Source organism: Enhydra lutris, unplaced genomic scaffold, assembly GCF_002288905.1.
Source record: "Enhydra lutris kenyoni isolate GAN:26980312 unplaced genomic scaffold, ASM228890v2 scaffoldscaffold34, whole genome shotgun sequence".
NCBI classification, from domain to species: Eukaryota; Metazoa; Chordata; class Mammalia; order Carnivora; family Mustelidae; genus Enhydra; species Enhydra lutris.
The window spans coordinates 13,586,885-13,601,952 of record NW_019154118.1 but is presented as its reverse complement, the minus strand read 5'-3'; the positions used below and the strand labels follow the sequence as shown (position 1 = coordinate 13,601,952).

At 50.9% G+C, this 15,068-nt stretch overlaps 1 protein-coding gene across 1 annotated transcript in view; it reads left to right on the top strand.

The window, feature by feature from the left end:
- LOC111153824 (glutamate ionotropic receptor kainate type subunit 4) overlaps window positions 1–15,068 on the top strand; it is a 288,341-nt gene that overhangs the window by 249,682 nt on the left and 23,591 nt on the right. The window contains exons 13-14 of the mRNA XM_022513080.1: window positions 7,788–7,897; window positions 11,270–11,443. Coding sequence (XP_022368788.1) covers window positions 7,788–7,897; window positions 11,270–11,443 — 284 coding nt within the window. The remainder of the gene's footprint in view (window positions 1–7,787; window positions 7,898–11,269; window positions 11,444–15,068) is intronic.

Here is a 15,068-nt window from a genome sequence, read left to right as displayed (position 1 = left end):
GTATCTGAGGTCATCTGAGTCATGAGTGATTGTTGCCAAAATGTGAACATCTGGTGATGATGAAGCCTGTGTGCAAAGGTTAAAATAATTAACCCAAAGTATAAATGCCTCTTTCGAAAATATTGCAATATCCCAAGTAGTAAGTGGTGGCAGGTATGTGTCTGAAGTCTAGAGACGATCAGAAATAGTGTGTGAATTTCCAGTCATCTAAGATTACCTAGGGTTAGTTTCGCACAATCATGGGATCACCAAGTGTCGACGATGTGGTATTTTCCTTCTCACCATTGACGTATAATTTCTATTTCTGTTGAGGAATCTCTAGGACCAAAATCAGAAGAATGTTTTGCTATTTGGACCCACTACTCCCTGCCACTCAGAGGCTGACTTAGAATTCTGGCTTCAGCATTTGTTACTGTCAATCCCTCCCACTTTCCCACTTTCTAGAACTCTCTCTGTTCCAGGTTCCAGGTCACTGTCTCTTCCTGTCCTTCCTCCTACCACCCTGATCGTTGCCCCTCCAGCATTTCTGTTGACTCTCTCTCTCTCTCTGCCTGCCCCGTGAATGTCCTTGGCGCATTTCCCTTCTCTCTTTGACAGCTCTCTGCCGCATCTGTAAATCCAACCCTGGCCACTCCCCTGAATTCTCAAAGCGTATTTCTAGCATGACTAGACATCACCTGACCATCTCATGGGCACCTCAAGTTCGGTGTCACAAACCATATTCTATAGAATTCTTCCTCCTCTTCCCCTGTCCCATCTCACCTCATGGCATCTCCACCCAGTCCCCTGAGCTGCCCTTCACTTCTCTCACCACGCACGTTCAGTCAGTCAGCTCACCTCCTAGATGGTTCTCAAGCACGCTCTCCACCCCCACCGAATCTGCCTTGCTTCAGGCTTTCCTTATCTCTGACCTGAATTGCCATCCTGGTGGCCTGTATCCTCCTTGAGTTCACTGGATGAGAGGTGTGACCCTCTCATCCAGTACTGCGTCCCCATAAGAGGGTCATAGTCACTTCCAGCATTCTTGAAGAAGCAGTGGAAAGTTCTGGAGCCAGATCTGCCATGTACTTGCTGCATGTCCCCTGTGTCTCAGTTTTCTCATCTGCAACAGTGGGTTGTCATGCAAATTTAATGAGGATATGTAAGTGCATAAGTAACGCGCCTATAACAGTGCCTGACCTGTGCACAATAAGGCATTAGCTTTATATTTCGTAAATGCACATGACTTGCTGAGAGTTAGTTTTTTAGTTTACTGTTATTTTTTTTTTTACGAATGGAATCATATCAGCCTCCTACTTAAGATGGTTCACTGGCTGCCCATCACTTAACAAGACCAAGTCCCTCCTTCTGAACATGGAGAACACAGCTCATGTTTCCTGTTCCACTCACAGCTCCTGCTATAGGCGTCCTCACCGCATAGCACTCACCACTTCACCATCACACAAGCCTCTTCCGATCTAGGTTTGTGCCCATCTTCTTGCCTCTTGGCCGTGGAACAAACTCCTCTCCAGCCTTCGATACCCAGCTCAAATGTCACTTGCTCTTCAGTGTGATTCCTCTGGATGGAGCTGTTGGCCTCTTTCCCCGAGCAGCAGCCCTCTGTCCATGTATTTGCTGCACTGTAGTGGTCTTTATCTCTTTTTTCCTATGTGGATCCTAGTGGGAAGAAGTTACCCTCTTGTCAGGCCAGAAGCTTTTATGATACAGTTTTTGATGTGGAAACATGATCATCCCAAACAGGTTATATTGGCTCTGTAATTACAGAAAGAAGAAAGGCAGGAGGGAAGGCTGAGGGAGGTATCCCGCTGTCCTGTGGGCAGTGAGCACCACTTTCTTTTGTGGCTCCTGATGGAGCAGCATGGAGCCTAGGAGCCTGGCTTCTGTCAGGAGGCCTCATAGCCCAGGCAGCAGGATGAGTGACTGAACTAGATTTCTTATTTCTTTTCTGGCCTTGATCTCAATGGTCTGGATAACAAGAGGAGATGGGAGGCCCATGTTTCAGGCCACCCAGGTACATTTTCTGGTACATCTGCTCCAGGCCTACAAGGCTTTCCCCGGGACTCAGTGCTCCCTCCCCACCATTGCCTGCACAGCCCGCACAGCCCGCACACAACCTAGCACCCACCTGAAAAAGCATTGTGCTCCCTGGTCAGGGCTAGATGAGCTTCCAAACCATACATACAGGGTCCAGCCTTTAGAGTCTGGGTACCAGTGAGATCTGAGTACCCCTACTATTCCAAGAATGCAAATGAAATAACAGGACATCTGAAGTTCAAGACTCTCTTGATTTCCATGGCACATCAGCTCATTCAGTATATACTGAAGCAGTAAGGAACCCAGGGGCATCTGTACTCTGGGGTTTTATGATACTGACACCCGCTGTGAGGACTCCAAAATCTATGTGAATGGAGGGGAGAAGAGCACAGGGAAACGAAAACATTCATATTGAACATCAGAGTATATCGTGTCGTTTTGCTGTCTTTTTTTTCTGCAACAGCAATTTGCCTAATGATGTTTTGCTCCGATTAATATTAAAGTAAGTCTGTATTCCTCCAGCACGCACTGACTGTTGTAGGAAGGCGTCATCTGCGTGTGCCAGACGCCAACCTGAGATTTGACGCTTGGCACGTATACCCCCCAAATGGGTAATTACATTTAAAATGTTCAGTGTTGACATATTCAAGGTGGTTGGGTGTACGTCAGGGTACTTGTGTGTTGACTAACACCTGTCTGGCATCTCTTTATTTAAGAAGCACTTTTGCATGGAGTCTCTGCTTTAATACAGCAAACCCCCCCTCCCACCGAGGCACAGTACCATGGTCCCCATTTTATGTGGAAGGATGCTAAGGTCAGCGGTGGCTAGCGGGACCATGGAGAGAGGAGAGAGCACAATGGTGGAGGGGGCACTGAATCCAACTTTCTGGTCCCCAGGTCCATACGCTTTTAACTACCCATCTTTATGGTACAGTTAGGTGCATTTCTCTATGTCAAGGCCATGTGTCGGGGGAATGTTCTAGAGCCTTTCTAATCTGAGAATACTATCTATCCTATACTATCCTATCCTGTTTAGTGTCTCCAGCCAGCCAGAGTACCTACGACCTCCTCGAGAGCATGCCTTTGCTATCTTCCCTGTGTAAGGTCCTCACCCACCTTTGATTAACAAAGTGGGGAAGTTTTATGCTCTGTCTTTTCCTCTTCTTAACTCTTAGCTAGAGTCTTCTCTGTCAAGAAAAGTTTAAAAAGAAAAAAAACAGTCAGTGATTAAAAAGTGAGAGAGGCATAAATGCCAACATTAAATTAATGCCCAGCATTTTCGTTGGATATATTACCCGTTTTTTTTTTCAAGAAGGTCTGTTTCGTTTCAGAAAGACTGTCTAGAAGAATGGAGAACGATGCTAAGTAAACCAGTGAATCATTTCTAATACTGCTTAATACCCTGCTATAAGGAAATAGAATGTGCAGAGTTCTGTTCCTTAAGGCTAAGTAACATGAGAGCCCATAACATGGAAATATGGTTTCCTGGGTGTATCATCATTTTAATATTGGTATTTTATTGGGCGCTCCTATCTCACAAAGCTCCAGGTGTTCTATCAACATTGCTGTAGTAATTCTCACACTCCCCCTTCATGTTGATGGCCGGGTCCCATTTTCTGGAAGAAGACAATGGCACTCAGAGAAGTTGAGTGGCCTGCCTGGAATCACTCAGCAAGTCAAAGTCAGTGCCAGGATTGGAATTTAGATCTCCTCGTACTGGATTTCCAAAGAGCAAAATGAAAATAGATCTGCTAGCGTGTGGGTTACACAGGCAACAAACTCATGTGGGTGTTTTATGTGAGGAGGAATTAATTGTTTGCTTCTTTTTTCCCGTTGGCTTCGGAGGTGGGAAGTGCATGCTAAACCCAACTATCATCAAGACCGTCCATTGCAGACACCCTGAGAAAAGCTACCTGTGGGTTCCTGGGCGGGATAGGAGGAAATCATCTTCTTCTGCCTCTTCCAGAAAGAGGCATGGACACTGCCTCCTTTTATCTCTTCAGCCCTAAAGAGTATTTTATTGACTGTGGACCACAGCTGGGAGTTGAAGGAGACCTCTGAATGCATTGCCATTTAGTTGTAAAGACCACGTGGAGGACAGGAGGAGCCTTTGTCCTTGGCTCTGCAGGAGAGGGGAGAGGGTGCAGGGAAGGTAGGGAGTCGGTATCACTAGCTTGTGTGGTGTCAGCACAAAGGAAGGGGTGACCAGGATGCCCAGCCCTTCCACGGACAAGGGAGAACCCACCACACATCTGACCCACTCTGTGCATTCGTTGGAAAGGCTGAGGCAGAACTGAGGTTGGAATCCCTGGTTTCTAAGAGCTGTCTTTCCAGAATAGAGCCTGGTGTTGCCTTAATGGCTTCCCTGGAGAGCCCTGGGGAACCCTCATGACTCATGAGTTATAACCCATAGAAACTCTTAAGAGTTACAGAACGTGACTGTGGCCACAATGGCATTCTCTCCCCAGACATCATTCACATGTGTCACTGTAGGGCAGAAAAAATATTTCTTGTCCATTGAAGGAGAATTAATATAAAAGGAAATTCCACTCTCCTCCCTCCCCCTGCACTCACGGCTACCATTAGCCAGAGGAGAAGCCAACACACATGGCTTTTACTATGTGTGAACTCATCCAGCTCTTAAAACACCCTCCTGAGGTAGGTTTTATTGTTACCCCCATGTTACAAAAGAGGAAATGGAGACCCAGAGAAGTTAAGTAACTTGTTCAGGGTCACATAGTTGTAAATGATGAAGCCAGGATTCAGTCCTGGGCAGGCTAGCTACAGAGTCTGCGTTTTAATTTACTGCCTGCCCTGTATTACCTAGCTCTCGTGTCCTTTGTGTCTGGCTCTAGACTCTGGGAAAGCAACTGCGTTCTCACTATAATGTCATTTCTTCTAGAATGAAGTTTCATTGACTCAACAGATTATCTTTAAGAACAAGAGGAATTTTTGACATGCAAAGGGAGTTCACTGCCACTTTGTAGCACCCCCTCTAACATTCAAAGGGTCTCCCCATACTGGGATGGTAATCGGTTGGTGACCAGCCTCTTGGGTCTCTCCCACCATCAGACAGCATCAAGAATGCTGGCTCTGGTGTGGTCAGCCTGAAACGCAGTACAAAAGCCAGGAGATAGGGGCTTCTGGGTGTCTGGGTGGCTTAGTCGGTTAAGCCTCTGACTCTTGGTTTCAGCTCAGGTCATGATCTCAGGAACATGAGATCAACCCTGAGCAGGGCTTCATGCTCAGTAGGGAGTCTGCTTGAGATTCTCTCTCCCTCTGCCCTTCCCCCTCGCTTGCTCTCTCAAATAAATAAATCTTTAAAAGAGTCAGGGAACTAGTTAAATTTTGGTGACATCTAATTTTCAGTCCATCTGCAGGGCTTGGCCTGTCCTGGATGTTTACGGCGTAGACTTTATATAACCAATTATCTATCTTCAAAGTGGTTGCAGTCACCTGAAGAAACTGATCCACCTTGCAGCCCACAGGACATGTATGAATCAGTAGAAATGCCTATAAATACAATAGAGTCCAAATAAATGATGATGGGTACAAATAAATAATGTTCAAGAGGGCTTTATGGGGTTGAGATAGAGTAGGTTGGGATTCTGCTGGCGCTGGGGAAAAGACGTGAGGTTAATTAGGGGGTTGATTGGAGCAAGTTGCAAAGATAAAAAGGAGAGGAAGACGCGGTATGGCGGCCATCTGAACGAGGGAGAGGTGGCATCTCTGTGGCGCGGTGTGATGAATGAGCACCAGAGAAATTGAAGCCATCGCCAGTGATTTGAGCAAGGCACTTAACCTCCCTGGGTCTCCATTCTCCCATCTGTCAATACAGAGAACTGGATATTGAAATGAAGAGGACATAGTGAAACATTCTGTGTTCTTCGGAAGGGAAGTATCACCATCATATATCCTCTGGGTTAGGGAGGATCTGTTATTTGGAAGAAATGCCGGTGGCATATGACACCAGATTTGCCCCCAAGCACCAGTAACTCAGATGCCTTTGGGGGAAAGAAGCAATCCAAGGCATCCACATAGAAGGAAAAAAATAGTAGGAGTTCGGAGCCTGCAAATAACGTACTTCTCTTTGGCATCCTTTAAACAGCCTGGGCTCAGCCCAAACCAAGGCAGTTTAAGCCCAGACCCAACTCTCACATTACTGCCCACTCCTTGCTCTTCTGGTTGGCGTCAGTCAATCACAAGTAGAATCCGATGTTCTCTTATCAACATGACTGATATGTTTCCAGCGGAGTGATGTTTACGTCTTGATCCTTGTTTGTGTGATGTTTGATGTTTTATAACTTGAGTCTCCAGGAATTTTTCCCACAACCGTGCATCATTCCTTATCACCCCTAACCAAATATGGCAGCTTTAAATAGTGCTGTCATTTCCCTCAATTCACTCGTTGTGATATAATCAGGTATAGATTTCTGACATTGAGCATCTAATGGGGTTTCAGATTCAGAAACCAACAATGAAAGATTTTTCCCGCCCCCCGGGTATCTCTCAATTGAGAGACACGGAGTGAAATCGTCATGAGTGACAGGGAGCTAAACTTCATGTCCGTTTGCCCTGAGAAACTAGGGGGTGTGGAAGGGCAGGGGGAAGGAATTGCTGGAGAGAGCCGGCCGTGTGTAGAGGGGGCGACTACCCCTGAGCTCCGGCCCATTGGCGATTTAGGCCCAGAGTTTCCAGACCACTCCATTTTGTGAAAGATGCCAGAAATCTAGACTTTTACATGAGGCTTGTCAATTCATGATAGCCACGAATGTAGAATGGGTGAACACAGCAGGGGAAACAGGCAGGATGTATGACAGCTGTCTGTGGTAAGCCAGCAGTGTCGCCCCTTTGACCTACGGGGGCTCTGACCAAGGCCAGAGATGGGCGTGCACTTGCCCAAGACCCCAGAGTAGATCATGGAACTCCATCCTGCTCATTGCATTTCACTGTCCTCCAGAAAATGTCCGGGGGCTTGGTGCCTAGGTTTCTGTTCCTGTCCCCATCCTTTGGCTCCCATGACTGGCCAGGCACACCCCTGGGCTGGGGACAGACCACGTCTCCCCACAGCGTGATGGTACCTGAGCTCTGAGCTTGGTGTCGGAAGATGAGCATTTGAGTCCCAGCTCTCCCACTCACTGGCTGTGCGACCTTGGACCCACATCTCTCGACTGCCCTGGGCTTTCGGTTTCTTCACCAGTAACATGGAAATAATAATCTGCCTCATGGTACCATTTTCGAGGTTAATCTCTTTTTAAGGTTAATCTCACTGTGCATCAGTTCACCCTCCAAACAAAAAACCAAGGTGCCTGTTCTGTTAGCATCCTTGTGAGAAAGATGTGAGTGTCAAGGAGGGGCGCTGTCATACTCCAGCGACGTAGACACCAGTGGCTCTAAGCCCCTGAGCCCACCGTGCCGTCCCCGGGGAGGGGGAATGGGGGACACAGGGTGGTACATAAGGGGTGCTGAGGGCTCTTCCCCTTGCCTAGCACGAAGCCTCCCTCAACCTAGGAAGTGAAGTAGCCCCAGCTGTCCCTGTGTTTGGTCTGCTGGGATCAGGGCTGCCTAGGTGTTGGAGCAGCCCCTCTACACCTTGGGCCCCAGTGCCATTTAAGCCAGTCACCGAGAATCCAGGGGCAGGGCCATCTGGGGCCAGACCCACATCCCTACACCTACTCTGGCCTGCCCCGCCCTGGCCAGGGGCCATCCTGACCCACTGAGTACAGTGAATCTGGTTTTGTCTTCATTTCCAGGGACGCAAACCTGGCTATTTCTCCTTTCTGGACCCATTTTCTCCTGGCGTCTGGCTCTTCATGCTTCTAGCCTATCTGGCCGTCAGCTGTGTCCTCTTCCTAGTGGCTCGGTAAGCTCGTTGCCCCTTCCCTGTCCTTGCACCGCCACCTCGTGTCCACCTCTGAGAACTGCATGGGAGGGGTGGGGAGCGGGAGGGGTGGGTTCAGAAGACCCTGGGGCCACCCTGGAGGGGTGGGAGGGGGACTGGGGACCTGACCTGCTCTCTGCAGTGCTGTCCACCTGGCACCACCCATCCCCCCACCTACTCACGGCTTCCCTACCATGCACGGTGCAAACAAGCCAGCTTGTCTGAATTTGCTTCTATACCCCCGTCTCTTCCCCATTCCGTTCCCCAGTCTCTAGGCCCCCTGTTTGGGTTTGGGTCTTGGGGGAGAGAGGACGGGAGGAGGGTGGCAGGAAGAGCACTCTGATTAAGCACTATGCCTTTGGCTGCCCTGGCATCAGACCTTGCCATTATCTGCCACAGAGTGAACTGAATGATGACCAGAGCTGGGGGACCGGAGGCCTCAGGGCATGGGCGACAGAGACGGTTTCCTCTGAAGAGGGCCTGGCCCTTCCCCAGCCCAGATCCGCCAGTGAAAATACAGCTGCCTTGTTGAATGGGAGTTGTGCAGGATGGCACAGGATAGGAGGGTGGGAAGGAAAAAGGCATTTGCAAGTAGGGTTGATTTGCAACAACGGGTCCAGATCAGGGGTTGGGGACAATGAGGCCCTCCCCCACCCCTGCAAACAGAAGCTGTCCCTGGGCCTCCCGAAGAACATGAAGGCATCCCATGGCTGAGGCCTCCCATGAATGTGCACAGAGAGGGTGCTCGCTCTCTGGGGCTGGGGCGCTGGGGGCTTCGGGACAGCCGGCTTCCTATCCAGAAGCAGAACAAGCCCAGGGCTCAGGGGTCACCGGTTCAGAATCCACACTCTCTGCTCAGCACCCAACTCACCATAGCGTAGGACCAGAAAGGGCTGTTACTTGGGAGCAGAGAACCATGGGATGAGCTTCCGGAGAGCTGGTGGCGGCTCTGTTCCAGCTGTCTCCCTAGTGGTCTCCTTTGCCTCGGGGCCAGAGTGGCAAGACCCGACAATTCCAGGGTATGTCCCACCTCTGCAGGCTGAGGTCTCTCCCAAGAGCATGTCTGTTCAACAGCTCAAGGAGAACATGTGCTCTCTCTAGTTAGAACACAAAACCCCAGGGCAGCTCGCAGCCTGCCCAGGGAGCATTGTCTCACCCAGTCTCTACCTCTTCCAGTGGAGATCAAAGCCAAGTTCAGGAAAGTCGGCCTGAGCCCATGAGATCCAGCCCAACAGAAGAAGGCCTTGCTCACAAGCCGGTAGTCTTCAAAGGCTGCTGTGTGTGTCTCTCAGGTGCCACCTTCCCTCCTCGGGCCTGGAGGCATTGCCACTGTCAAGTATCTGTTGTCAGTGACAACGGGCGAGACATGCAGGAGGCTGGCATGCCTCTTCTCCACTTCACCACACTGTCTGCTGCTGCTTTTAGGAAGCTGTCTGCCTGAGCCCTGGTTCACGGCTCTGTAATTCACTCTTGCCCCCTTTGATTGAGCCCCAGTGTGTAGCTAGCCACAGCTCTCGGGGGACCTCGAGGGGCCTGGAAATGGTCGGAGGGCTTGGTTCCTAGATATACAGACACAGAAGCCTGCTTTATCCTGCCTGCTGTAGCCTGAAGCTTTTCACCCAGCCCCGGGGGCTTAAATTGCCCCCCTTCCCGGCCCTGCACACACACACACACACACACACACACGCACACACACAGAGCACACAGCACACACATGCATGCACTACCCTAGGATCCAACATTAACAAAAGGACTAATAAAAAAAAATACCACAATACACACACACACACACACACACACTATATCATATATGTATAATGCGTGAACCTGGGTTAATGCACCTACCTTAGGTACTGGTTTTTCAAACAGGGTTCCCTGGGGCATGAAGGCTCCCGGGAGGTGCCAGGGACTTTGGAGGGGTGGTGAAAGGCTCGGTAGCCAGAGCTCTGGGCCTCAACTCCTCTTCATCCAGACCAGTTCCACTTTTATCTCTTGATCTATTGTACTTCTGGGTGAGATTTTGGAGGGGAAAACCTATCTGGAAATCACTAATCTAAGGCAGCCGTTCCCAAGCTGGCTGATATCAGAGTCACAGAGGAGCTTTTAAAAATGTGAATTCCCAGGTTCGATCTTCTCAGCATCTCTAGGGCCGAGGCCAGGGAATCTGTCTTTGAAGCCCAGTTCTAAGAGCCTGTGGGCTTGGAAACCACCAAGGACAAGCCAGGTCTGTAGGCCACGGGGAGAAGGAGCACATCTCCGGACACGGGCCAGCGATGACACGCTGGCATTGTACTCAGGAACAGGAGGGGCGGTGGCCATGTGGGCGAGCCGCGGCAGAACAACAAGGAGGGTAGGCCAGGGACAGGAAGGCCGGTGATGAGACTGGCACCCAGTTCCATGCCGTGCTCGGCACACCCCCATACACATCCCTGTCAGCACAGCTGGGGGGTTTGTGTGGGAGTGGATGGAGGAGGGAAGGCATGCGTCTGGGGGGCATGAAGAAAGGGCGTGGAGAGTGGGAGCGAGAGGCAGGGGGCTCAGAGAAGCCTTTCCGGACACAGTGTGCCCATCACACTTACCCACGGAGCCTTAGAAATGCACAGAAGCAAATCAAATCCTCTGGGAGTGGCATCTCATCATTGGCGTTTCTTTGAAAGCTCCCAGGTGAGTCTGACACAGAATCAGGACTGAGACCCACAGCCCAGGGGACCATTTAGGCCAGGGTTTCTCAGCACGGACCTGGGGCATCACGGTGAGCCAAGAAGCTGCTGATTCTTAGTCCGTACCAGACTCCCTGAATCTGAAGCTTCAGGCGCTGAGCCCAACAGTCTGTATTTGAACAAACCTTCTTGGTGATTCTGATGTAGGTGAACATTTGAGAACCACTGTTCTAGCTGAGGGTTTAAACACTGGCTCTGTGGGGTCCTCCGGTCCCTCTGTGACCACTTAAGGGGGCTGAGGGTGGCCCCCTCAAGAACACAGCACTTCCCAGGTGTCCCCTCCCGCCCCCTGCCACATGCAACTTCCAGTCAAGGAGCCTGCATGTTCATCTGTTTTGTGTTTGGAGTTCCACGTCATGACTTGTTTTGAAAAAATTTAAAAAAAAAATTAATTGAAGAAAAGCGGTACAAACACTGCCAACGTAGTCCAAGCCCCTTGGTTTTGGTTGGGAGGATCCTGGTCCAGCAAAGGGAAGTGGCTTGACTGAAGCCACAGGCCTGGGACTGAGTACAGAGGTGAGGCCAGAAGGGAGAGCCCCCCCCCCCCCCGCCCCGCCCCGCTCTTCCCAGCACTGTTCTTCACGCCCACCCTCCCTGGCACTGGTCTGTGTTCTGTGTTCCTTTTCTCCCACAGGTTGACCCCCTATGAGTGGTACAGCCCCCACCCGTGTGCCCAGGGCCGGTGCAACCTCCTGGTGAACCAGTACTCCCTTGGCAACAGCCTCTGGTTTCCCGTTGGGGGCTTCATGCAGCAGGGCTCCACCATCGCCCCTCGAGCCTTATCCACCCGCTGTGTCAGTGGCGTCTGGTAAGATCCGGGGCAGAGGAGGGGCCAGGCCCATTGGGGTAGGGGACCCCCGAGGGTCCTCGGGTGAGCCCTACTCTGGCTGCAGGTAGCTGGGAAGCTCACAGAGAGCTCTGCCTTCCAAAACAGACTAGCAGGGACCTGGGCTGCATTCCACCAGCTCCAGAAGGCTTGGGAGCACTGGCTTGAGAGCACTGGCTTGGGCACACTTTGTACCATCTTTTCCTGTTCCCCTTTCCCTCTGCCTTGGAGGTCTGGAGACAGAGGGCAGAGAGCCAGGGCAGGAAAGGGGATGCAGAAAAAAGCCTTGTAGGCACACAGCGAAGGGATTATAAATTCCTGACCTGAAAATGACCTGAGGGTGAGTGGCTGGGCCTGCCAAGGCATATGCAGATTTATGCAAATCAGAGTGTGCAGCGGGAAATGCCTGCTGGAAGAATGGAAACCCCGCTGTCACATCTGGCCCCCTCTGCCAGCTTTCTCTACCTTCCTCCCTCTGGGCCTGGCGCTGGGACCTTGCCGGACCTGCCCACCTCTGCAGGTGTGGGCAGAGGTAAACTCAGTGGCTCAGAGTTGGACAGGATCTCGGGAGCAGTCCCCACGGGCAGGTAGCCAGCCTGGCCTGCAGCTCCCTTCTCCTCCAGACTCACCCAGGGCAAAGAGAATACGGTTGAACGATTCGGTGTGTGGGAAAGCAATCTGAAAACTTGAAAGTGCTACATAAATATGTGAACTAATCATTGCTGTTAGACCATTATGGGGAGAAATGAAACACACACACACATATATGTGTTGTATGTACACAACAGACAGGAGGCCAGCTCGCAGAATCCCAGTTCCCCAGCCTTGCTTAAAACCCCACTGTTGCGTTTGGCTCTCATAGCCTAAAGGACTTACAGCCTCGGTTCTCTCCCCCTCCTTCTCAGCCTGTGTAAGCCAAAGGAGAAGGGAAAAGTGGTGTTTCCACCTTGGGCACCAGTGTCTGGACAGTTACCAGAGGGACACTGGACTGGGACTGATGGGGAGGTAAAAACACAGCTGGGACAGTGACCCCCACCCAGCTGGGGGTTTTGTTTTCACTGATAAATGATAAATACAGTAGGATTTAAGACATCTGGGCGATTACCAGGTAATGCCCAGAAACCACCATGTAGATCAAAGGAAAGAACTGGGTTTTAATGTTCCCCGGGGAAAAGGGGTGGTCTTGGGAGGGAAAATCGCAGAGTTCCGTAAAAATCCTGGAAATCAGGCAGAAGCCGTACAGACAAGCAGAAGTCGGCCGCAGACTCTGATCTCTTTCTACTTGGGGCTGTTCCTTCCAAAGGGTGTTTTCCTGTGTGCTCCTCCGAGGGCTCCATCGCTGGCTGCATTCAGCCCCCCGCCCCCCCTCCCATCAGCTCCCCAAGCCCCAGGCATTCCCTCCTCCAGAGAATGTCTGCCTGAGCGCCTGGGAGGGCCACCTGTCTCGCAGGCTGGCCCTGGCCCACTGGCTCAGCAGTACTTTAAATAGCTGTCAGGGGCTGGGGGGCTCCCTTGTGTCTGGGAGGGGGGGCCTTGACTTGTTAGGGAGATCCTCTGCCCCTCGGAGCTCTCAGTTATCAAATCAAGGCCTCCGTTTGATCAGCTCCCTGAAGGAGTGGGAGAGCCAAAGAGAGGGCCATCTCGGCCTGCCTTAGATTCCCCACCCTGAGCAAGGGATGGAGAATGCCACATTGCTAGCAAGAAGGTCAACTTGACAACTGCTAACGCCCCTTTCACACGGGAGCAGGGCTCCATTGACCCCTCTGAAGAGAGCATATGAGAGAGCGTGTGATTCCCTTTCTCAGCAGAGATGATAGGCTTGCCCCAAGCTGCTTGGCTCTCTGACCCATTCCTTTGTGACCAGCGGTATAAAGTTCCCCGAGGCCACCCAGGGTGGGAGAGAGGCCAGAGTGTAGCCAGGGGGCTGAGGGGAACTCCCCAGCCAACTCTGAGGTCAAGTCCACACCCGGGGCTCATGAACCCCTGGTGCTACCCCGGGGAAGCTAAGCCCCTTCAGAATTCTGGCCTCCATGTGGGGATGGCTCACCCCGCCTCCCTGGCCTCCGCTGGGGGACGGTCACAAGAAAGAACTTGCAGCAGAGTGTGAGAGCGGAAGCAGGAGCAGGGAAAGCAGGTCTTAAGGACGGGAGGACACCTGGCCCTACTTACAGGTCACATGTAGGGAAGGTGGCCAGATGCTTTTCTTCCCATATTCAGTGGGAGGGTCTGTCTCTACAGTTCTCTCTATCTCCCATTCCTCTGGTCCTTTACAGAGGATTAGTCACCAGCGACATCTTATCCCATTTGATCTCACAGTTCTCCGAAGACAGGCAGAACAGGCATTACTATCCCCGAGCAGATGAACTCGGAGGAGGTAGGTGGCTTTCCCCCCAAGGTCTCACAGGTGGAGTGGAACAAGGCCAGAACTGAAACCAGGTCACCTCCCCAGTGGTCTGGCCTATGGAGGCACTCATTGAGTTGGTAGATGACCTTGTCACTTCCCTCCTGGGAGGCAGCCTACAGGAGTCCTTGGACACAGTGGTAAAGGAGACAATGGGACTTCCCACTCTGAAAAATCCCCCGGAATCTGTCGGCCTCTGGCTCCTGTGGCAAATGCCATGCTTTAGTCGACAATGTCTTCATAATGAGGAAAGCCTCATTAATTCAGACTCCGCGGATTCAGAACCTGTGATTATCCAACCTCAATTATGCCTGGATATGTCTTTGAAACCCTATAAACAAATGGATTGGGGTGCAGAGCCACACCGCTGACCAGATGGTAGAAGCCTTATTTAACCCACTTAAGTGAACAAACTAGTTGTAATGGCGTTAAGCATGTACACTGCTTGAGTTGCAAAATTATTCTCATTTTAAATGAGTTCGTTTTACCCAATAAAATAGCCCTCTACTTTGAAATAGTTTGCCCATTACAAGAGTAGTTTCTTTTTTCTTTTTTTAGATTTTATCTATTTATTTGAGGGGGTGTGAACCCGAGAGACAGACAGAGAGAGAGAGAGAGAGAGAGAGAGAGAGAAAGAGCGAGCGTGCGCGCGCGCGCAGGAGGCTGGGGGGAGGGGCAAAGGGATAAGTAGACCCCCCGCCCTGCTGAGCAGGAAGCCTACCTGATTCCAGGACCCGGAGATCATGACCTGAGTCAAAGGCAGACGCTTAACTGACTGAGGCATCCGGGCACCCGCATGAGTAGCTTCTAATTCTAACTTCTCAGCTGTTCAAAGGTGCTTATCACCAGTTAATCTTTAAGAGTTTCTTGTTGGTAGAAGTCATTTTAAAATATGGATTTAGGGGCGCCTGGGTGGCTCAGTTGTTAAGCGTCTGCCTGCAGCACAGGTCACAATCCCAGGGTCCTGGGATCAAGTCCCGAGTCCAGCTCCTGCCTCAGCGGAAACTCTGCTTCTCCCTCTCCCACTCCCCCTGCTTGTTGTGTTCCCTCCCTTGCTGTGTCTCTATCTGTCAAACAAATAAATAAAATCTTTAAAAATAAAATAAAACAAAATAAAATAAAATATGAATTTATCCATGTGTTACTTGGCAAGTTCCTTTGCTTCTCTGAGCCTCTGTTTCCTCATCAGCAAAATCAGGGTAAGAC